We start from the raw sequence: 24,154 nt of genomic DNA, 5'->3' as shown, positions 1-24,154 counted from the left end.
GGGGTATGGGTGATCTTGGATGGCCTCAGCCTGCAGTGGCTTGAAGCAGGATTTCCGTTCTCTGGCCATAGACTGAAGTCAGGCCATGGCAGTGAGAGCGCTGAATCCTAGCCACTAGACCACCAGGGACCAGTGGCCAGTGACAAGGCCCTGTCCCGTCAGCTGTGTAGAAATGAATTTCCACAAAGAGACGGAAGTAGTGAAACAAGTAAAGTATTTATTAGGAGGAAAAAGGGTATGTGTGGATAGACACACGGGTGGACTCAGCGAGTCGCGACCTCGTGGGTAGTTTGAATCACTTATATGGGGCATTTCTTCCAGGTTTCCTTTGGCCAATCATCTTGCTTTCTCTGCCTCTGAGTCTGTACTTGGTTTACCTCAGGGTCCTCCCACGTGTGCATGAGCAACTCTTAGCCAAGACGGATTCTAGCAAAGAGGTCTATGGATAGGTTGGCATCACTTACTGTGGGGTGGCACCCCCTACTTTGACCTCTGAGGAGCCTTTCTGCGCATGTATAGTCGGGAAGGTCTCCTTGACCTCGAGAACGAGAAATATATGGTCTCTTATCTGGGCAGGGCTTAGCGCCTCCTCCACTTCATCTTGGAGTATCTGCCCACAGGGGACAAACTCCAGCTACTCAGCCTGAGGCCCATCAATCTCCTGCCTCATGGAGAGCAGGTAGGGGTGTATGTCCCTGTGGAGATAGATAGATGCAGGGGAATATTCTCTTTGGGTTCTGGCAGCTGAAGATAAGCCAGGCCCGGGAATTCCCTGGCTGTCCAGTGGCTAGGACTCTGTGTTCCACTGCAGGGGGCAGGGGTTCGATCCCTGGTCAGGGAACTAAGATCCTGCATGCCATGCAGTGCGGCCAAAGAAATAAAAAGAAAAACGATTAGCCAGGGCCTTTAAGAACCTCTGCCCATCTTCTCAATCTCCCAAGAACTTCCAGCTTCCCTGTAAGGTCCCCCCTCCCCAACCTTCTGCCTACTCAACTCAGAGGTGGTGACCCCAGCCCCAGAGGTGACCCCTCTGCCACCCTCAGCATCTGGTTTCCACCCCAAGCACCCCTCCTGCCCCGGATGGGTCTCCCTTTGCCCTTATTCTTTGCTAGAACCTCCTCTATGACTTGTTCCTGATCCCCAGTCCATGTGTTCCCCACCACGTTGGGAGCACTTCATGGGCTTGTCAAGGCCCGAGCCGTGCCGGGACTTAGCAATTAGCAGGGAACGTGGTTGAATGAATGCAGGGAGGCGCACTGGTAAGTGGGGGTGGGCGGAGGTAGTGAGATGTACATACAGGGGACTCTTGATGGGGCCCAAACCCTGGGGGCACTGGGCAGGATGTGGTGGACCCTTGAACGGTACAAGTGTCATGTGTGTGTACTGGGGACACTGGAGGTGAACACTCTGGGGCACCATTCATCAGGGTATGTGTATGGGGGAGGCTCCGAGCGGGTACAGGATATGGCAGACAGACCCTGGATTCCCAGACTCCTGGACCCTTCCTCTGATCCTCACCCTCAGTCCTTCTTGCTCTGGGGGGAGGGGCAGCAGGGTCCAAGAGAGCTAGGGCTGAGGTGTCCAGCAGGTGCGTGCTGGGGATGCTGATTCCACTGGGGAGGTAACACACACCCAGCTGGCCACTCGACCTCCCCCCGCCCTGGGGCAGGAATGAGGGACAGATGCCACATTATCAGGGATACATTTTCTGGGAGCCCAAGGCCTGACTCACAGAGGCTCAGGAGGGAGAGGCCCGCTCCCTGGAGCTTCCCCGGGTCCCTCTGCCAGCCCCCAGCAATGCCACAAGGCCACGCGTGTCTCTGTTTACAACTTTGTGGTCCGCTGGCTCCCCCTGCCCTCAAGCATGCCAGGGCCCAAAATAGCTGGGCACTGAGGCCCAATTGTCTGAAGCCGCTGCAGTCTAGGTGGGTGGGGCGCTCTGGAGGTTCTGGGTAAGGGAACAGAGCCGGTTGGGCCACATTCCAGCCCCACCAGGTGGGAAGTAGAGGGCTGGAGGGGGTGGGGGAGATGAAGGGGAGGTGGCCCAGGGACCCAGGCCCCCTCAGCCCTGGATCAGGAGGGTCAGTAGCAGCAGGAAAAGAGCAGCTCGAGGGGAACCTGAGGCCCTGGCCATGTCAGGGGGACAGAGGTCGCCGCCTTCTGGGAGCCAGTGGGGGAAGCCACTGGGGGGCAGGAAATGCGCCTCCCCCACTGTCTGGGAGATCCAGGTCTCTTCGGGTGCGATGGCGGCAAATAGCTCCTTGCTGCCTCGAACAGCCATGCCCACGAGGACCCAGGAGCCTTCCTCAGTCTGGCACAGGAGCGGAGGTGCTGAGGTCACCTGCAGCATCAGAGCCAAGACCAAAAGGGTCTCTTACCCTTCCTTCTGGTCCCCTGCACCTTCTAGGGCCCAGCCACAAAGCACAGCTTGTCTCCATCCTCAGGCAGCTTGGCCCCTGGTCTCTCTCAAGGTTCAGCCAGGAAGCACTGCTTCTTTCTATCTGAGACCCAGCACCCAAGAATTCCAACCCTGCCCTCTCCCTGGTGTCCAGCTGCCCAGCACTGCCTCTCCCCTGCCTGGACCAGGATACCCAGGCTCCGTACCTCACACCTGTCCTCCTGCCCCTCTGCATACAGGACACAGAGAGTTCCAGGGGGCAGAATGCCCTGATAGAGGCAGTGACAGAGTCGTGGTGTCAAGATGGAGACAGCAGCAGCCACAGGGACTAGAGAGAGGAAGGAAGGTTGTCCCAGGGATTCTGGTGTCCAGCCACTTCTCACCCCCAGGACCCAGGGCTCTCACCTCGGTCCTGGGGGTCCTTCCAGCCCAGCACCCAGCAGCTGGCCCCCAGGGGAGTACCCCCTGGGTGAAGGCAGATGGGCAAGGCTGATGGGGAGGGCTCCACCCGGGAGCTCAGCTCCAGGAGGGCCAGGGGTGGCCGAAGTCCCAGGTGCCGGGGCAGGCGGATGCTGATGACCAGCCGGGATACCTGGTGACTCTGTGGGAGGGGGCTGGCCCCAGCCCGGCCCAGGTACACTTCAATATAAGGCACTGTGGTAGAGCCCAGCCTGTTGGAACAAGGTCCAGTGTCACTTCCTGTTCCCCTCATTGCTGATAAAGTCCTTCCCAGTCCAGGGGAAAGGGTGGAATGAATCTCCAGGGTCATTCCACTAACTCCTTCATTCATTATTCCTCCTTCCAAATCTCTCTTCTGTCTCAAAACACGTCGCAGCAATTACCCTGTGCTATAAAAGCCCTAAAAGGAGAACAAACCTCTATTGAAAGAATCCTTTGGCCCATCTTCCAATTTTTCCCACTTGCCAGGGAGATGGGTGAGACCCACCTGAGAATACAGTGAGTGGCTGCCAGGACCCAGCCTGGGGCCACGAGGATCCCAGTGCAGACTCGCTCTCCAGCTACATGCACCTCTGCCAGCCAGGGCCACAGGACCCCCATCAGAGCCGGCTCTGGCCGCAGTCCACAGGCTAGGGAGAGGAGGCGACTCCCTCAGTGGGGGCCCAACAGCTGAACCCCAAAGCCCCTACCATGGATCTAAGCACTCCCAGGAGCCCCTAAGCCCCAAAGGCACCTCCTCACCGCCATGCTCTGTGTGAGGGGGACAAGTTTGTGTCTCAGTCTCCTCCCCCTCGGGGCCCCAGTCCCAGGCCAGCTGGTCCTCCAGGTAGGCTCCCCGAGTCACATGGCTGATCCATGGGCCGTGGGTCTGCAGCGGGTAGAAGGCTCTGGGACGCAGGCAGTCACTGGGTAAGTCTCTGATTCCAGCCAGGAACCAGGTCCCCTCTTCCCGGCATAGAAGGCTCCAATGAGAGTAGTTCTGCAGCGAGAGAGTGTGTGTGTTACCAGCCTCTACGTGTGTGCCAGTTGATGAGGGGATGCCAAAGGTCCCGGGGCTTTCCTGGACGCCACACTCTCGCGTACTCGGACGGAACAAATCCCACCTCCTCCAAGCCAGGCTCCAATACAAATCTGTGTAATAAGTCGGCCCTCAGTTTAGGATTCTCTTTAAACCTAGAGGTAGTGAAAAGGCCCGGCGGGTCTCGCTGCCCCTCCCCAAAGTCCTTCTGGCCCCGCCTTAACCCCGCCTCCATCCCCAGATCTCCGAGCCCAGTTCCTGTCTCTCTCAGGCCTCGCCCCCAGTCTGCCCCTCCCTCCCACTCAGACCCATGGGCCCCTCCCCCTGCCGCTCACCCAGCAGCGGCCCGCCACCTCCTCCTCCTGGTAGGCGGGGCAGAGAGCTTGAGGCGGCTCTCCCGGCGGCGGCACTGACTCCCCCTGGCGGCCGTACAGGCAATGACACCACCAGACGCCCAACAGCTCCGCCTCAAGCAGCGAACCGGCTCCGGGCACTGGTTCTGGAAGAGAAAGGGAGGAGGCCTGCGCTGCGGTGGTGTCCGGCCCGGCTCCGCCCCCACCCCCACCCCCGGCCCGAGCCGGGCCCCTGCTCACCCGTGTGGCCCCAGCGAGCCAGGCGGCAGCGGCTCCCGGGCAGGAAATAGTGTTCTGGGTGGGGTAGGCACACTGGCCGCGGGGCCGCGCTCAGGTTCACGGGTGCGCGCAGCTGCAGCAGCGCCAGGTTCGAGGCGTCGTCCCACGAGGCGTTCTCGTGCGGCACGAGGCGTGCCACCCGCTCCGCGCGCGGGCGCGAGGGCAGCATCACGCGCCAGTTGTCCAGGTCGCGGGGTGGGAGGTCTGAGCTGATGCGGCTGCGGGATGGGGAGACTGGGGATGTGGGCTGGATCCCGATGCTCGGCTCTAAACCTCCACCCGTGGCTTAGACTCTGGATCTCCAGGCAGGATTCTGCATCCCGGACCTGAGACGCCCCCCACCCCCACCCCAATCCTGGGTCGAATTCGTATTACCCCTCTATTCGCCCCAGAGAGACTAGGACCCCGATTTTTGAGGTGGATCATACACCTCCCAATGGTACCCCACTCCCCTACCCCTATCCTACCCAGAGGAAGGGGTGGGCCAGTTAGATAGTGTCTCAGACTGATGGGGGAAGGGGCAAGAATCTGCCTGAGACTGGGTTTTCACTCACCCCGGAAAGCAGCTGGCAGGTGCCAAGACCCAGCTTTCAGACACCAGTGCCCCATAGCAGGGTCTGGATCCTGGGACCATCACCTGGGCTTCCCAGGGCCAGGCCCCTGGCCTCGGGGCCTTCCCGCACTCTGAGGGGTGAGAGGCTTGAGTGAGGGGGCTTCCTGAACCCCAGGCAATTTCCACCTGAACTCAAATCTCCCAGATCCAGCTGACATCCAGGGGTCCTGCCCCCCCTCACCTGGCAGGGCGATGGTGCAGTTCTCATCCGTGGGCTCGGGGAGACCTGACTGGGGCTCCGGGGACTGGGTGGGAAAGGCAGGGCCAGGCTCTGAGCCCAACACCTGTTCCCTTATCCATGCCTCATAGGGAGCCACAGCAGTGAAGACTCCGGGGCGGTTCCTCCGTCCACAGCCAAAGCCAAAGCTGGTGATTCCCGCCTGGAACCATCGGCCACCTTCCTCGCAGACCAGGGGCCCCCCAGAGTCTCCCTGATGATAGATGACTTAGTGTCATGGGATCAGCCCAGAGACCCACCAGCTTATACCGGACCACCTCGCAAAGGTTCTACACCTCTTCTGGTTGGCCCTACATACAGCCACCTTCTCCTAGAAACCTTTGCTGGCTGTGCCTTGTCCTCTGTAATCCCTACAACTCTAACCAGAAGAAAGCCTTGTAAAGCAGAAAGGCTGATAAGCAGTCAAAGCCAGGAGCACCAAGCTAACGACGCATTAAAGGCCATGCCAGAGAGGCCTGCAGGTCTCACTCACAGCCAATGATTCTTGTTCAACAAATAGTTCAAACAAACCGTGCCTTTGATTTCTAAGTTGTTAGAATTCCTTGTTAAATTGTTAAAGTAAATCAGAGATGCCAGCATTCAGGAGGAAAAGGCTGTTGGAAATAGGCTATTAGAAAAGCAGCAAGAAGGGACAGTTTGAAGGCAAGTAAGGAGGAAGAACTACCAGGAACAGACACTAAAACAAGGGTTCTGGGGCCATTTAATGCTGGGGCATTGTCCCTAAGATATCACTATATTCCAGGTTAGGCACCTCTGTGACCCCAGGAGGGTTACAAAGAAGGTGCAGAATCATCTAGAATTGTGCTGTCCAATATGGTAGATACTAGCCCCATGTGGCTATTTGAATTAATTAAAACTAAATAAAATTAAAATTCAATTCCTTGATCACACTAGCCACCTTTCAAATGTTCAATAGCCAGTGTGGCTAGTGACTATCATACCAGACAATGCAGATAGAAAAGATTTCCATCATCATAGGAAGTTTTATTCGACAGCACTGGTCTAGAGGAAGTTGAATTGTTGGCAGTCTTGTTCAAGAAGGCAGGGATTATGTCCCTAGGTCCTGGAACTTCATAACTGGGAAGGACCCTGAAAACCATCTAGCCTGAATCCCCAGCACCACCATGCATGCTTGAGTGCCCTCAAAGCTCTGTGCCATTGGAGGAACATTTCTGGGGAAAATGGTTAAAATATATCATGTTTTGGCCTTCAGCAGGTTATCTGGAAAATTCCCTTCTGTGAAGGATTAATTCATTTTAAAAAATAACTATTTGTTGAGTATCTACTAAGTAATAGGTGCTGTGCTATAGGCTAGGGATAATAATATAATGATAATAATAGTAATAATAATAGCTAATACTTATTTAGCTCTTACTAAGGACCACACACTGTTCTAAATGTTTTTTACATGTACAAATTTATTTATCATGATTAAATAAATCATATGATGATTTATTTAATCATCATAACCTCCCGACAAGTAACACTTCCATCCCCATCTTCCAGATGAGAAAATCTGCACAGAGAGAGGTCAAATAACTTGGCCAAGGCTATACAGCTAATAAGTGGTGGCACTGAGCTTCTAACCAGGCTAACACTCCAGAGTCTGACATGTGACCACTGCGCTATACTGCCATCGATAATAGTGCCCATTTGTTGAGCCCCAAGTTCTGTCCATTTGTAATCTTCACATCGATCCCATCCACTGGCAACCTTGCCCTCTTTTTGCAGATGGGGTTCAGAAGTATGAGAGAGATGGGATTTGTCTGTTACTCATACTGCTTCCTATTGGTGAGGACTCTGCCTGGCCCTTCAGGCAGGTGCAGGGGCCTCCCCTCACCTGGCAGGTGTCCCTGCGGCCCTCTGGGTAGCCAGCACACAGCATCCCTGGCAATAGCTGGAAAGTGAGATTGAAGGGACCAGGCCGGCTGTAGAGACACTGACAGGCAGCTTCTCCCAGCAACCTTAGCTCCACTTCTTGTAGCACCCAGGGGAGAGGCAGGGGGTCTGTGGGCAGAACCAGAGAAGAAATGCTGTGAGTCAGGAATGCAGCCCCCTGTTCCCCAGGGCTCAGCTTGGTCCCCTCCAGCTGCCTCCTGGATATCTTTATCTTTGCGCCCACCACATCCCAAACCAATGTCCCCTCCTGCTCCTCTCCGCTCTTCTTCCTACAGCCTCGTCTCAGGAACGGCCCCATCAAGCGTCCAGTGCCGGCTGCCCTGGGGCCCCACCTGGTACCCTCCACCTCACCAATAACCCACTTCCTGAGACGCCCCCCCGCGCCCCCGCCCCCGCCCCACTCACCGGCCTCCTGGACGTCCCCCCAGCCCGTGGCCCAGCAGGCGGTGCCGTGAGCAAAGCGGTGCGAGGCGCGGGGCAGGCAGACGGGACGCACGGTGGGGCCCAACCTGGCGGGAGAGGCCAGGCGCAGCAGGGCCAAGTCGGCACCCCTTTCCACGCCGCTGTAGTTGTCCGGCACCAGGATGGCGGCCACCGCGCGGACGTGCGCGCCGTCCAGGGGCCCGTCCTGGGAGTGCACGCCCAGCACTACCGACCACTCGGCCGCGGGCTCCAAGGTCCCGTTCCTGCGCCAAGGCCAAGGCCGGGGTGGGGTTAGGTGGACCGCATGGAGGGGGCAGGCCTCGTGGGGCTGGGGACTTGGAACCAGGATGAAGGTGGGGTCAGCGGGAAGCCAGGAGGGGCGGAATCCGATCCAGATTCGGGGCTGGGGCGATCGAGGTTGAGACAGACTTCTGAAAGGGGGAGGAGCGGTTGCGATTTGGAGGTGCTTGATGGGGGGCTTTGGAAAGGTGGAATTCAGACTCGGATATTTGGTGGAGTGGTGGGCGGAGTCTGCTGGCGGCCTCACCACACTCTGAACCTGGATACCCCGCAGAGCACTTAGCTTCAGGAGGGCGGGGAGGCGGGGGTAGCTGGGCTTCAATTTAGCCTGAGTCCGCGGGACCCAGCTGCGGGGCGGGCTTGGCTTTTGAAAGAAAGGGGCTGGACGTGGGCGAATACTCACGTCACGAAACAGTGAGCGGCCGAGAGGACCCAGGAGGGGGCGATGAGGGAGCCCCCGCAGATGTGGCCCCCGCCCTGATGCAGGCTCACCTGCCACGGCCAGGTGCCCGGCTGCGCGTCTGAGCCCCCCATGATTCGGGCAGAGGGCTCAGGGCGACCGCAGTCTGCAATGGGATACCGTGGAGGTCATCACCTGCCCCTGTCCCCCAAGCCAGAGGCCCAGGTAACTCAGGGCAAAGCCCCATCCCCCAATCCACTTCAGTTTGCCCCCGAACAGGGAACAAAGAGAACCTGGGCACTTCTAAGTTTCTGATCATTTCCACCTCCCTCATCTCTTAGCCAGCTTTAACCTCCTTTAAGATCTGAGGACCAGCCCCCCACCCTTCCTTACCCAGATCTTCAGGTTCTTCTTGGGTAGGACTGAGAGCTGGGAGTCACAGGATAAAAAGAGGAAGATATTGGTGACATCCAGCCCTTGACAGTGCCCAGCTGCCATCTTCCTACTTTCCTCTTCCCCAATTCGCTGCCCTCTCAGCCGCCCTGCCAGCACCCATGCTACCCCTCCCATCTTTTCTGCCTCTGTGGGTGATATTCACCAAGTCCAGCTGCCTTACCTGAGTCCTGGAAGGCTCCTGGGATGGGGCTTATGGCTGGAAAGATGGAGGCAGGAAGAGGCTGGAGACCTATTCTCACAACACGCCCTCCCTGACCCCCTCCCCCCAAGCTTTACAGGTTCTCCATCCCCCCATGGCACCCAGGCCTCCTTTCCTCCTCCTCTCATATGCTATTCCTTCCCCTCCCGACGCCTCACTCCCACCTTCGCTGATGTCCTCCTCCCCTGCCTCCTCTGACACCCCACTCCCCAGGCAGACCCCTGGAGTCCTGCTTTCCAGCTCCCCAGAGGTTAGAAGCCAGGCCCCTTACAACCATGCCCTGTCCCCTGAGGTTACCAAGGATGGCAAGTGGGAGAAGCAGGTGCTGGGACATGGTACATTTGAGTCAGCTGGAGGCACAGAGATGGGTGAAGATCTGCTCCCGGCCACAGCTCTGTCTGCCTAGGCAGCCCGTGACTCCTGATGGTCCCAGGGACAGCCCCACCCTCCCTGGCTGGAGCCCATCTCTGGGAATCTGAGTGGATCTGGGGCTAGAAGGAGGAAGTAGGGAGCCTGAAGTCCCCACCCAGAGCCCTGTGCGCGTCTCACGTCTCTAGAGGCCCTGTGTGGGTGTTGGGGGCAGGTGTCCTTGCTCCAGGACACTTACTGGGTGGGAGAACCCACAAAGGTGGAAGGAGAGGACAGCCAGGGGCTGGGAGGCCAAAGTTCTGGGTCCTTGGTGAGGCAGGGCTGCAGGTCAGCAGTGGCCCTTGGGACAGAGAAAGTGGCCCCTCAGTGGCGTGACTCACCTGAGACTTCATCTCTCTTTGGGGTGTGGCTACCCCAATGGCTTGGCCTTTTCTTCTCACACAGCTCTGGTTACTGGAGTTGCTGGCCAGGTCTGGGACGGGAGCCCTAGGGAATTCAATCCCATCCCAACAAAAGGATCACAGATTCCGGCAGGTTGGGCAGGACATAGGATTCTGGGAGGGGGCTGGGCAGGCTGGTAAGGCCGAGAAAGACTCCACCCTTCTTTGTGTTAGTGTAAGTACTCTCAGGTGTTTTGCCACTTACTCTGTGTGACCTTAGGAAAGTCACTCAACCCATCAGTATATTCAGTAGGAGTCTACTTAAGAAATATGGTGCCTCGAAGAGGAATTGAGGAGAGTTTAATGAAGGAACTATTTACAGAGGTGTAGGCAGGGAACAGGGAAACCGACAGGGATGGTGAAGCACCCGGGGGCTAGCAGTAACAGAGAGGCAAAGAGAGGGAGCAGATACTGGAACCGGGAAAGAGAGAGCTGGGCTGTAGGAGAGGGCCAGCCAACAGGAGTGCCTTCAATGGAGGAAGGCAACCTTTATCAACCTGTGGCTCAGCAGGGAGGGAGCTGGGAAAGAAAAGTCCCTATCTCACTCTTCTCCTACTCTCTGATCACCTGCCAGCTCCTCCCATCATCTGAAACCTACCAGAAGTCAGAGTGCAAGGGAGCCCATGATGTGGTCCATAAAGGTCACCCTTTGGGGGAACAGATCAGGATGGAGAAGTGTGGGGAATGGAAATGGAGGGTCAAACAAAAAGTATCCACACAAATATATCTATTTTCTTATCAATAACATAAGCTAATAATAACAATACTCTATTAGTCCAGTTTCCCTAGAAAACAGAGGCCTAGGCAAAGCCTACATGCTGTTTCTTTTTTGGGAAGTACAATCCCAGGGCAGCAAGAGTAAAGGAAAATAAGTGATCGGGGAGAGAGGAAATGCAAATACAGAGACCCAACAATTGATTGACTGGATTCAGCTGATATGTTGTTAACCTTAGCTAGTCCGTGGCAGGAAATGAAGGTCAACGTGGTCGTGTGAATATTACTAAAGGGAAACCTCACTGAAATGGAGTTGGGAGGCCAGAAGGGGGAGCTCTCACGCACATATTACTTGATGTCAATAGAGTTCCCAACTGGAAGAGACATCGCCTTGCATCTCCAGCAGGAAGTGACACTACTTTTCTACCCCCAGCAGGAGGAAGAAAGATTTTCTCCCTGCCTGGCAGCAGCTCAGCCAATGAGAGACTGTCATAACTCAGCCAGTGAAAAGCCACTATACTTTGAACTCCCAGTTTCTTCGAATGGACTTTTTGTTTATAACAGCCCCTCTCAACTTCCCCCTCTTCTCTATAAAAGAGTTAACTCTCCTTTGCGTTACCTGGCTTGCATGTGGTTTGCCATAGTTGCATGTCCCGAATGGCAAATCTCTGTTGCTCCCGAATAAACCCACTTTGCTGGTAAATAACTGGCTGTTGTATTGTTTTAGGATAACAACTTAAGACTTGTTAACACAATCTTCGGGTTTCTAAGTCTCCCCCAGCACTTATTTGTAGGCATTTGCCCCTCCAAAGATAAAGAACCAGTCATTTATTCAACAAACACTCAGAAAAATGAGGCATGGGCAAAAAGAAGGTAGGAAGAGGAGGGTGTGGAGAGTGGCTAATGCAAAGCATGCGCACCACGAAGACCCTCACCTACAAACTGCTTCCAATTCAGCAGTTAAGTGTTTTGGTCTCAGGACCTCCTTAGAAATCTTAAAAATTATTGAGGAGTCTGAAGAGTTTTCGCTTATGTGCCTTATATCTATCAATATTTACTGCATTTGAAATTAAAACAGAAATACTTGAAATACATATTAATTCATTAAAAAGAAATTCATTATGTTAATGTAAATAATATATTTTTATGGAAAACAGCTACATTTCCAAAACCAAAAAAAAAAAAAAAAAAAAGGTGAGAACAGTGGCATTATTTTACACATTTGCAAACCTTTTTTAGTGTCTCGATTAATAGAATACAGCTGGATTCTCATATCTGCTTTTGCATCCAGTCTTTCGGGACATCATGAGTCAAGAATCCTTTGGAGGGCTTCCCTGGGAGCGCAGTGGTTAAGAATCCACCTGCCAGGGCAGAGGACACAAGTTCGAGCGCTGGTCCGGGAAGATCCCACATGCCGCGGAGCAACTAAGCCAGTGCGACACAACTACTGAGCCCGTGCGCCTAGAGCCCATGCTCCGCAACAAGAGACGCCATCGCAATAAGCCCGCACACCACAATGAAGAGTAGCCCCCGCTCGCCGCAACTAAAGAAAGCCCGCGTGCAGCAACGAAGACCCAACGCAGCCAAAAATAAATTTTAAAAAAGAAAAAGAAAAAAAATAACCGCCATTAAAAAAGAATCCTTTGGAAACCTACATTGTACACTTGACATCATGAAAATAGTTTTGCCCTTGAGCACCTCTTGAAAGGGTCTTGTGGCTCCTACAGGGGTTCCCAGACCATATTTGAGAACTGCTGCTCAAGACAATAATTCTTACCCTTTCCCCAACCCAAAAGACCTTTCTAAATAGGACAGGGGCTCCCCAAAGCAATGCATCTTGTGGGAGCAAGAGGGAACACTTTCTTCTAGGGAGACAGATTGGAATTTCTGAGGGAGTGCAAGTGTAGTTTTCAAAAGCTGCCCTGGTGATTCTGATAGTTGCTCCACCCCAGTATGCCCTTGCTTAAGAATCACTGCTCTAAGTTTTCTAATAGCTAACACAGAGGGAAACCCAAGCAGGAGTCTCTCTTCCAGGTACTAGGACAGAAAATAAATTTCTCCTTAAGTACTCATGGAGGGGACACTTTGGTGTAATGAAATCTTCCTCCACAGTATCACGGTGGCAAAAACAGCAAAGAGGGACTTCCTTGGTGGGCCGGTGGTTAAGACTCCACGCTTCCAATGCAGGGGGCGTGGGTTCGTTCCCTGGCTGGGGAACTAAGATCCCACATGACGCGGGGCAGCAAAACAAACAAACAAAAAACAAAACAGCAAGGAGTTTCATAAGGTTGACTTCTTTTTTTTTTTTTTTTTGCGGTACACAGGCATCTGACTGTTGCGGCCTCTCCTGCTGCGGAGCACAGGCTCCGGATGCGCAGGCTCAGCGGCCATGGCTCACGGGCCCAGCTGCTCCACGGCATGTGGGATCCTCCCGGACTGGGGCACGAACCCGTGTCCCCTGCATCGGCAGGCGGACTCTCAACCACTGCGCCACCAGGGAAGCCCCATAAGGTTGACTTTTATAGTGCTGCTGAACGTCAGCCCATAACACCATAATCAAACATCGTCAATAAAATAATTATATTGGGATGCCTTTGGGTAAGAGAGGCAGTGCATGGACACACAGTTCACTGTTGATCTGTTTGGTGGAAGGGGAAATTATAGGTCAACTAGTGTATTAGTTTTCTATCACTGACATAGCAAAATACCATACATTTAGTCACTTAAAACAACACACTTATTACCTTACAATTTTTTTGTTGTTTGTTTGTTTGTTTGTTTGTTTGTTTTGTTTGTTTTGCGGTACACGGGCCTCTCACTATTGTGGCCTCTCCTGTTGCAGAGCACAGGCTCCGGACACACAGGCTCAGCGGCCATGGCTCACGGGCCCAGCCGCTCCGCGGCATGTGGGATCTTCCCAGATCGGGGCATGAACCTGTGTCCCCTGCATCGGCAGGCGGACTCTCAACTACTGCGCCACCAGGGAAGCCTACCTTACAATTTTGAGGGTTAGAATTCTGACATGAGTCTCCCTGGACTAAAATCACGGTGTCAGTAGGGCTGAGTTCCTTCCTGGAGGCTCTAAGGGAAAATTCATTTCCTTGTCTTTTCCAGCTTTCAGAGGCTGCTCTCACAGCTCATGGCTCCTTTCCTCCATCTTCAGAACCAGCAATGTTGCATCTCTCTGACCCTTTTCCTGTCTTCACATCTTCCTCTCTGGCCAAAACCAGAAAAAGTTCTCTGAGTTTAAGGATTCATGTGATTTGCGAGGATGTGGAGAAAAGGGACACCTTGAAGACTGTTGGTGGGAACGTAAATTGGTGCAGCCACTATGGAGAACAGTATGGAGGTTCATCAAAAAATTAAAAATAAAGCTACCATATGATCCAGCAATTCTACTCCTGGGTATTTATCTAATTAGAAAAGATATATACACCTTATGTTTGTTGCAGCATTATTTACAATAGCCAAGATATGCAAGCAACACAAGTGCCCATCAATAGATGAATGGATAAAGAAGATATGCATATATACAATGGAATATTATTCAGCCATAAAAGAGAATGAAATCTTGCTATTTGCGACAACGTGGATGGAACTAAGAGGACATTACTTTTAGTGAAATAAGTCAGACAGAGAAAGACAAATACCATATGACTTCACTTACATATGGACTCTAAAAAACAAAATAAATGAACAAACATAACTAAACAGAAAGAGTCATAGAAACAGAGAACAAACAAGTGATTGCCAGAGGGAAGAGAGGTGGGAGGAGGAAAGAAATAGGTGAGGGAGATTAGAGGCACAAACTTCCAGTTGCAAAATAAATGAGTCACAGGTATGAAATGTATGGTGTGGGGAATATAGTTAATAACTATGTAATAACTTTGTATGGTGACATATTGGAACTAGACTTATTGTGGTGATCATTTTGAAATGTACAGAAATACCAAGTCACTATGTTGTGTACCAGGAAGTAACACAGTGTTGTAGGTCAATTATACTTCAAAAACAAACCAACAGGGACTTCCCTCGTGGCACAGTGGTTAAGAATCCACCTGCCAATGCAGGATACACGGGTTCGAGCCCTGGTCCAGGAAGATCCCACATGCTGTGGAGCAAAAAAGCCCATGCACCACAACTACTGAGCCTGCGCTCTAGAACCCACGAGCCACAACTACTGAAACCTGTGCGCCTAGAGCCCATACTCTGCAACGAGAGAAGCTACCACAATGAGAAGCCCGCGCACCACAACGAAGAGTAGCCCCAGCTCACCGCAACTAGAGAAAGCCGGTGCGCAGCAACGAAGACCCAACATAGCCAAAAATAAAATAATTTTATAAAAACAATGATATGAATGAACTTGTATACAAAACAGAAGCAGATTCACAGACACAGATAACAAACTTATGGTTACCAAAGGGGAAAGGGCGGCAGGGGGGAGGGATAAATTAGCAGTTTGGGATTAACATATACACACTACTATATATAAAATAGATAAACAGCAAGGACCCACTGTGTAGCACAGGAAACTATACTCAATATTGTGTAGTAACCTATAGGGAAAAGAATTTGAAAAACGGAATCACTTTGTCATACACCTGAAACTAACACAACATTGTAAGTGAACTATAATTCAATAAATAAATAATAAATAAATAAATAAACTTTGAATAAATAAATAAATAAATAAATAAAACAGAACCCATTTTATTATCTCTCTTTGTTGTGTGGGGTGACTGGGCTTCACTGGGTTGTTTTGCTGCTGATCCAGCTTGGGGTCTCTCATGTGGTTGCAGTCGGATGCAGCTGGGGCTGGAAACTTCTGGCTGTTCACCTGGGATGGCTGGGCCTCTCTCCTTCTCCACGTAATGTCAAGGTCTCTCCTCTCCATGTAGTCACTCTACATGGTCTCTCCAGCAAGGCAGCTGGACTTCTTACTGGTGGTGCAGAAGTTCCCAAGAACTCTAGAGCAGACGCTGCCATGCCTTCTTGGGGCTTAGGCCAGGACTGGCACAGTTCCACTGCTGCAGCATTCTATTGGTTAAAAAGAGTCACAACCTAGCGCAGATTTCAATGAGAAGAGGATTACAAAGGGTATGAGTACTAGAAGGCATGCTTCCTTGAGGGGGTCATCTTTGGAGCTGACCTACCACAGACTCTCAGGTACTTCAAAAAAAGAGGCTACCCAACTGCCAATATGCATATGAAAAGCTGTGCAAGATGACTTGAGAGAAATGAAAATGTAAATCATCAAGAGATTCCACCAAACACCCACCAGAATGGCTAAAATTTTAAAAGCTGTCAACGCCAAATGTTGGTGAAGAGGTAAAGTGAGTGAAATTCTCATACACTGCTGAGGGGTGGGGAGGGTGGGTAGAAAATTGTTTGGTAGTATTCACTAAAGCTGAACATATACCTACACCATGACCCAATAACAATACTCCTATGATTAGACACAAGAGAAATGAGTGCACCAGAAGACATGAGTGTAACAAAGTGTCTGTTGAAGCTTTATTCATAAGAGCCAAAACCCAGAAACAACATTAATGCCTAGTAACAGGAAAATTGATAAATCAATTATAATATATTCATACAATGGAATACTATGCAGCAATGAAAAAGGATGAATTACTGATATGTACACCCACATGGATGGATCTCACAGAAATTATGTTCAACAAATATAAGTATAATAACTGTATGATTCCAATTATATACAATTCAAGAACAAAACTAATCAACAATTATAGAAGTCAGAATAGTGGTGACCTCTGGTGGAAGTAGTGACTGGGAACAGCACAAAAATACTTGTTGGAGTGCAGGAAAGTTCTATATCTTGATCTAGGTGGTGGCTACTCAGGCGTATACAAATTCAGAACTTCATTGAGATTTAAGATTAGCACACTCTGTGCACTTTTACTGTGTGGTCGTTGCACCTGAATAAAAAGAGACAAAGCACATTTTGCAATTAAGTGAATTCCAGGGTCAATTAAGGAAAAACAACTGAGCCAGCTCCAAAAATTCTTTCCTAGACCACAAGCTTTGGTAAAAGGTGGAGCATTTCATCAGATACACAAGAGCAGGCATGTTATGTAGTTTCTGAAAGTTTAGCCAAAAGAATGAAGCCCTTTAGTGATTGGAGAAACAATAAAAGCACACTTAAGCAAAGTTGTTGATACTACATTCCTGATAAAAAAGATAATTTCTTTAAAAAAAAATTGGTAACAAGTTACTTTTTTTTCTGAATTGGCCTTTTCACTAAAAAGGTTGATTATCACTGACCTAGAAAAAAAGACATTCTTGAGATAATCGTTAAAAAATATGGTTTCTCCCAGCCAAGCTTTTGAAAGGTGCTGAGCAGAGGGGGCAGGAGATTGTTTCAACAGGTTAAGGTCGGGGCCACATACACTCCATGTGACTAAGCTGGACAGTGCTGCATCTTCTTGTGAAGATGTGCAGAAATTGGAAAAGAATCTGGGGTGTCTGCTCTAACGCACACCAGAAGGGTGTCATCACAGAGCAAGGCTGCAAACATTTTAGTTTGGAAAACTATTAAAATTGGATGTAACCCCTGGTAAGTTTGTCAGGTAAAATAGACGATGTTCAGTTAAATCTGAATTTCAGATAATCAATGAACAAGTTTTTTGTATAACTATGTCCCACGCAATATTTGGGAAATCATTATTCGTGTTTATCTGAAATTCAGAGTTAATTTGGCATCCTGCATTTTTATTTGCTAAATTTGGCAACCCTATTCCCTTGGCTATAACATTGCCTTGCTAAGTTACTGCGTTGTTGTCTCTCGCTTGGAAGAAGGAGACTTTCTGGAGTGTGCTCCAAAATAATTTGAGATGGGGTCTAAAATGCACACGCCATGTAACTCGGTGCAGTGTCCCTCTGAGTGGGACTATTTGAGAGACCATTGATAAAAGTTGACATATTTGACTCCATTCTGTACCAGAAGCCAAGTTGACTGGTACGGTCAAGATGTCGCCTGAAGCTCCCGCTTGTGGCAGGAAAGAGTAACTGCTCCTCTTTCCATTTCACTCTACCAGACACTCCCATCCCCTGCCTCTATCACCTGGTCTCCAGGGACCATGCTGGCACAAGATCACCACCTGGGCCTCCCCGCTTCCTTTCCTCCAATACATTCCCCAAGCAGCTGAGGCATACTGGAGACAGAAATTGCCCCAGGACTCAGCACTTTGGTCTCAAATGAGCAGCCCTACTTCAAGAGTATTCATTTTAGTGAGGTGCGGTCTATGTCATGTGGAGGGTGGTCCTTGAGAGAAAGAGGAAATGATCTGTGTTGGGGTCTGGGAGAGAGACCCTCTGCCTCTGAGGAGAACAGCTGTGGACAGGTGTGGCTGAGCCCGGTTTAGCCCCTGGGGGTAAAAGAGGGTGCCAGGAGATGATTGGGGTGGGGGTGAGGGCAAGATTTTTGAGAAGCAACTGTGGCAACAAGGCCCTGACTTGGAGGCCTGGGCTCAGGAAGCCTTCTGGACCCTTCTGTAAAGATGGGGGTGAAGCATGGTGGGCCTTGGGTACTCGTACCATAGCAGATATTTCTCCTGTAGGCTGTTTGGGTTTTCTGAATTCTAAGCACCTAAAATGAGAGCGTGTATGAGGAGGGAAGCTGTAGATTATAGAAACCCATTCAGATTATATTAATAAAAAACAGGCACATTATTTCAGGTTTCCCTTTATAAAAAATTAATAAACAGAAACCTCAATTAAATAGAATCGGGAGACCAGAAGGGCCTACAACAGGAAACAGAGCCCAACAGCAAGAAAAAAGACTCCTTTTCTGGCAAAGCCTTAGCCAATGAAAAGCCATGGACTCTTTGTTTACTATAGCTCTCCCAACTTCCTTTTCCCCTCTATAAAAGAGCTCTCCTTCCCCTGCTATACAGGGACTTGCATGTGGCTTGAATTCCCTGATGATTCCAAATAAACCCATCTTTGCTGGAAAAATAACTGGCAGTCTTTTTATTTTAGGTCAACATTTTGGTGGCCCATACAGAGACCAGAGAAGACCCCTGAAGGCTCTGGGGCTGTTGAGCAGACAGGTGTGGTACCCACTATTGAGCCCATTTTCACTCAGTGCTTTCTCACCAACCCTGGAGTTTGAAGGTGCATCTTTCTCCTGGATTGGAGCTCACACCCTCTTTGCATTTGAAGCTTTCCAGGATTTATTCAGGGTTTATTTTTAGGTTTTGTCTTTTGAGTTAAGGCCTTGTTCTGCATGTGAGTACTCATTTGATACTTCAGTCTGATTTTGAGATCAGACTGTTTTAACCAAAGCTGGCTGAAAATGCCTTTGGCCCATTCCTTTGGGAAGAGGGGCTGCTTCACTTAAACTGTGCCAGTTTTGCCACCTTTGGCCTATTCCTTTGGAATAAGGTATTCTCTGGAAACTGGCTGAAAAAGTCTTTGGCCTGGCTCCTCTGGGTCCAAGCTGTTTCCTTAGAATTGGCTGATATTAGCTTTCAAGCTGTCTGAATTGAGCTGTTTGAAGCTGGAAGCTGTTGAAGCTGTTTGAAAATTTTTCTTTTACTCTAGAGAAAAACTTCTGAGAAATGGGATCCAGGTTATCTAAATATTTTGAGAGTGCCCCACATCTAGGGACTCTAGCTGATTTTATGTTTCAAAACTGAAGTTCTTCCTCATACTCATTTCTAACTAAACTGACCAACTTGAGCAAAGGCAATTTAGAATATCGATGGCCATGATGGGGAACTTTGGAAATTCCCAAACTTTATTTCCTTAAAGCCAAATTGGACTACAATAGCTCAAATGTTTCCAGAACTCAGTGGAATGCTTATTTTGATTGATCTTTTGAGGCTTCCCAACATTATTTAGAGTCTAAATTGCCTCTCTGCAAAATAAGATTTTAAGGTTAACTGAGGCCAACAAATGATTTTTGTGTGTGTGTGTGTGGTACGCGGGCCTCTCACTGTTGTGGCCTCTCCCGTTGCGGAGCACAGGCTCCGGACGCGCAGGCTCAGCGGCCTTGGCTCACGGGCCCAGCCGCTCCGCGGCATGTGGGATCCTCCCGGACCGGGGCACGAACCCGCGTCCCCTGCATCGGCAGGTGGACTCTCAACCACTGCGCCACCAGGGAAGCCCCAACAAATGATTAAAGAAAGAAAACATGCTTCCGGAAGCCTCAGGCTCTTCTTCCTTGGCTTCTTTGTCTTAGGTGCCACCTCTGGTGTCATCTTGTCTCTGTCTATGGGGCCAACTTCCTCTTTCCCTCCTACACCACCTAGGCCTCCTCTATACCCTCAGTTCCCCAGTACCAATTCTCTCCCTGAACTTCCCCTTTTCTATGAAAATTTCCTTGCTCCCTTTTCTTCTGAACTGTTAGAATCTGTTCCTTTAAAATTAAGCCTTCTGAGGATCCAGAGGCTAAACCTTTAATAACTTATACTCCCTGAACTAAAGCTGAACTGCAAGCCATAGTCAAAGATTTTCCCAAAGTAACTGAAGTTTCTCACAGATTTGCTGAGAAATTTAATAAAGTCATTCAGACTTACTAACCTGGTTTCTCTGACTTGTCAGCTATTTTTTTTTTTTTTTTTTTTTTTTGGCTGTGCCACACAGCTTGTGGGATCTTAGTTCCCCAACTAGGGATCGAACCTGGGGCTTGGCAGTGGAAGCGCTGAGTCCTAACAATTGGACGGCCAGGAGATTTCCTTTATCAGCCACTTTCTATACTTGTTTGTGAAGGCCAGGCCCAGCATTGGATGAAAATTGAAAATAATTAGAAAAATCCTGACAGATCTCTAGAATTACAACTGGGAGACCAGCCTGCTAATTTATTGTATGATCAGGCTCATACAGTCGCTAGGTGACTCAATAGGGAAATTTGAAAGTCTGTTGATTGGAACAAAATTCAACCTTGCACACAAAAATCTGATGAACCTGTTCATGGCTACTGCAATGGGCTTCAGATTATTTTTAAAAAAAAGATGGCCCTTCCTTTAGATGTTGATTCCACCCAGGTAGATTTTAGCTCTATATTTGTTAATGAGCTGAGATGGGAACTTTCCCTTTTAGGTAAAAGGACCAGAAAGGAATGGGAAACTACGTCCACTTCAGATTTAAGGAAGACCGCCAAAATTCTTAATTTTCAACTCCAGCAAATGAAATCTCCTAAATGAAGGCCAAACCCTCCTAGTTTCTGCTATTATTCCAAAGAGACAGGACATTGGAAAAAAGATTGTTACAAATTTAAGTGCTTTAGATGCCTTCAGCCCTTTAAGCAGTCTTTCCAACGTCCTCTTAATTCTCAAAATGATGAGGCTCCAAGGATCTACAGGGGTTCTTCCCAAACTTCCCTTTTAATCAGTTTGGAGAAACATTTCTCCGGATTGGGGACGAATTTCTTCCAGTCCTAGCTGACACCAGAGCTACTCTTGACCCCACTATTATAAAACAGCCCCTGCCGCAGAGTGCTAACACAGTTCAAATAGTGAGGACCTCTAATGAACCTCAAGAAGTTCCTGCCTCAGGGACTTCCCTGGTGGTCCAGTGATTAAGACTCCATGCTTCCACCGCAGGGGCGTAGGTTCAACCCCAAGATCCCACATGTCACACAGCTAAAAAAAAAAAAAAAGAGGGGCGCTTCTGTCTCTGAATCTATTTATTTTGTTTAGGCCCTTTGAGAGATACACACCCTTTTATACTTAGTTCCTCTGCTCTTACCCACGTATTAGGCTGAGACTTCTTAGAGAAGCATCATTCAAGAATTTCTCTCTCTCAAAAGGAAGAAATAATTTCAATCAAAGTAACCAACCAGGTGAACCAAATGACCCTTTGACATTCTTTATGACTTCCATCTCTGACAGTGCTAGAGCTGATTCTGGAAACACTGATCATTTGTCCCTATTGAATCAGCTACCACCTTTCTTATGGGAAAAAATCTCCAAATGATGTTGGCAAAAGTCACAGCACACCTCCCATCAAAATTCAAATAGAGGGCTTCCCTGGTGGCGCAGTGGTTAAGAATCCGCCTGCCAATGCAGGGGACATGGGTTTGAGCCCTGGTCTGGGAAGATCCCACATGCCGTGGAGCAACTAAGCCCGTGCGCCAGAACTACTGAGCCAGAGTGCCATAACCACTGAAGCCCGCGTGCCTAGAGCCTGTGCTCCACAACAAGAGAAGACACCGCAATGAGAAGCCCACGCACCACAACGAAGAGTAGCCCCTGCTCGCCGAAACTAGAGAAAGCCTGCGAGCAGCAACGAAGACCCAACATAGCCAAAAATAAAAATAAATAAAATAATAATAAAATACATTAAAAAAATTCTAATAGGTTCCTCAAAACCTCTTCTCAGAATTATTCAATACCCTGTAAGTCAAGAAGCCCTTCAAGGCATAAAGTCCATAACAGAAGATTACAAGGTTCAATACCTCATTATCCCTTGTATTAACCCCTGTAACACTCCCAGTTTTACCAGTGAGAAACCTGAGGGCCAAGGTTTTCAAGACTTCAAGGTTTTACTGAGAGTCCCTACTTCTTGCAAATCCTGAAGGCTGATCTATATGATATAAAGTTCCCTAGAGGTTTTATTTTGTTGCAATACGTGGATGATTTGCTTCTTTGCTCTCCTTTTCAAGCCTCCTCACAGGAAGACAACATCCACTCGCTAAAGCTTTTAGCCTTAAAGGGACATAAATTCACCAAAGAAAAATTACGGTTTGCCCAAGCCCAGGTATCAATATTTAGGGCATTTGATAAGAGAACAAAGGCTACAGTTGGATCTAGATAGGACTCATTGTGTCCTAAGTTTCCCCAAACCAAAAACTAAGAGTTAACTGGGAGGTTTTCTTGGGCTAGTTGGTAATTGCTGAAACTGGATTCCAAATTTTTCTCTTATGGCCAAACCTCTGTATGTTTTAGTCAGCAATAATAATGCTGACCCAATTTTGAGCCAGACAACATAGACTTCAAGGCCTTAAAAGGAGAGTTTGATGAACATACCTGACCTTGGGAATCCCAATGCTCAGATTCACCTTTTCCTTTTCGTATATGAAAAGGAAGGGAAAAGAGAGCACTTAGGGTACTCACCCGAAAATACAAGGACCTCCATCAATCCATAGGGTGTTATAGCCAGTAACTGGACCCAGTGGCACATGGATACGCCCTTTACCTTAGAGCCATTATAGCCACTGCCTTTTTGGTTATGACCACTGAGAAAATCCTTGTGAGATCCCCTTTATCCATTTTTGTATCTCATGCAATAGAAGTTTTCCTGAATTTTCACCACACTCAATAGTTCTCAGTCAACCACCTCACCTCCTATGAAGTCCTTGTGTTAACTGCTCCTCCTCACATAACTCTTTTTTGTTGTAATAATTTTAACCCTGCTACTCTTCTCCACTCTGTCACTGATGAAATTCCTCATGACTGCTTAACACTGATGGACCACCTCCTGACTCCCTGTGATGGTCTGCAGGAAATTCCTTTGGATAACGCTGACTTCTCATGGTTGACGGATGTTTCTTATTTAAAAGGTAACAATGGCTAATATCATGCTCGGTATACTGTGCTACTCCTTTTGATGTTGTCTTGAGGCAGCAACTTTACCGATGGCTACTTCAGCCCAACAGGCTGAATTATATCGTTCTTGTTCTTTAGCCAAGGGCAAAATTGCCAATGTTTGTTTATTTATTTTTATTTAATTAATTTATTTATTGGCTGTGCTGCGCGGCATGTGGGATCTTAGTTCCCTGACCAGGGATGGAACCCGTGCCCCCTGCAGTGGAAGCGCAGAGTCCTAACCACTGGACCTCCAAGGAATTCCCCCAAATTGCCAATATTTATATTGATAGTAGATATGCTTTGGGAGTAGTTCATGATTTTGGAATGTTGTGGAAGCAACATGGCTTCCTCTCACTTCCAGTGGAAATAAAATTAAAAATGGCCCTTATATTCAGGAATTACTGGATGCAATACTTTTACCTGCCACTTTAACTATTATTAAGGTTCTGGGGCATTCTAAATATGACTCTTTAGAAGCTAAGGAAAATCACTTTGCTGATATTTCCACAAGAATGCTGTCCTTAATGGGACCAAGAGCAGCCAAACCTCTGTCATGGTCCAAAGGAATATTTCCCCCAAAGGATAACTTAGAAAAACTGGCTAGAGAACCCCAACAATTGGCCTCAGAAAAGGAAAAACAAGTTTGGAAATTCAACAACTCTTGGTTTGATAAAAAGAGGAGGCTCTGGTTTGGGTCAAATAACAACCCAGTCCTACTGGAGACTCTAAAATTCCCACTTTTCACCACTGTACATGCATTAAACCATTGATCTACTAATAAAATAATAGCATTCATGAATCAATATTGGTGAGGAAACATTAACAACACCACAAAAAGTGCCTACCTCACTTGTCCCACTTGTCTGAGTATAACCCAGGGAAGCCTGTTCGTACTGCTCCTGGACATTTTTTTTTTTTGCGGTACATGGGCCTCTCACTGTTGTGGCCTCTCCCGTTGCAGAGCACAGGCTCCGGATGCGCAGGCTCAGCAGGCATGGCTCACGGGCCTAGCCGCTCCACAGCATGTGGGGTCTTCCTGGAC

The 24,154-nt window shown here is 49.3% G+C and overlaps 1 protein-coding gene across 2 annotated transcripts; it reads right to left on the bottom strand.

Moving 5' to 3' along the window:
- Positions 1 to 219: 219 nt before the first annotated feature.
- PRSS36 (serine protease 36) lies at positions 220 to 9,369 on the bottom strand (the record flags this gene model as incomplete). Of its 2 annotated transcripts, none has more annotated exons than XM_082643914.1 (15): positions 220 to 2,341; positions 2,605 to 2,726; positions 2,804 to 3,069; positions 3,345 to 3,486; positions 3,599 to 3,836; positions 4,211 to 4,374; positions 4,469 to 4,725; positions 5,062 to 5,191; positions 5,302 to 5,551; positions 7,199 to 7,365; positions 7,663 to 7,943; positions 8,384 to 8,546; positions 8,774 to 8,809; positions 8,997 to 9,065; positions 9,333 to 9,369. In XM_082643914.1, the coding sequence occupies 15 exons, from the start codon at positions 9,367 to 9,369 to the stop codon at positions 2,063 to 2,065; spliced, it is 2,601 nt and encodes an 866-aa protein (XP_082500040.1). In that variant the 3' UTR covers positions 220 to 2,062. The 2 variants fall into 2 exon arrangements, with proteins under 2 accessions (XP_082500040.1, XP_082500041.1); XM_082643915.1 differs by having other exon boundaries at positions 8,997 to 9,032.
- Positions 9,370 to 24,154: the final 14,785 nt, after the last annotated feature.

The sequence above is a fragment of the Mesoplodon mirus genome (assembly GCF_964341445.2).
Source record: "Mesoplodon mirus genome assembly, chromosome: 15".
In the NCBI taxonomy this organism is placed as follows: domain Eukaryota; kingdom Metazoa; phylum Chordata; class Mammalia; order Artiodactyla; family Ziphiidae; genus Mesoplodon; species Mesoplodon mirus.
This window is presented reverse-complemented; position numbering and strand designations above follow the sequence as displayed.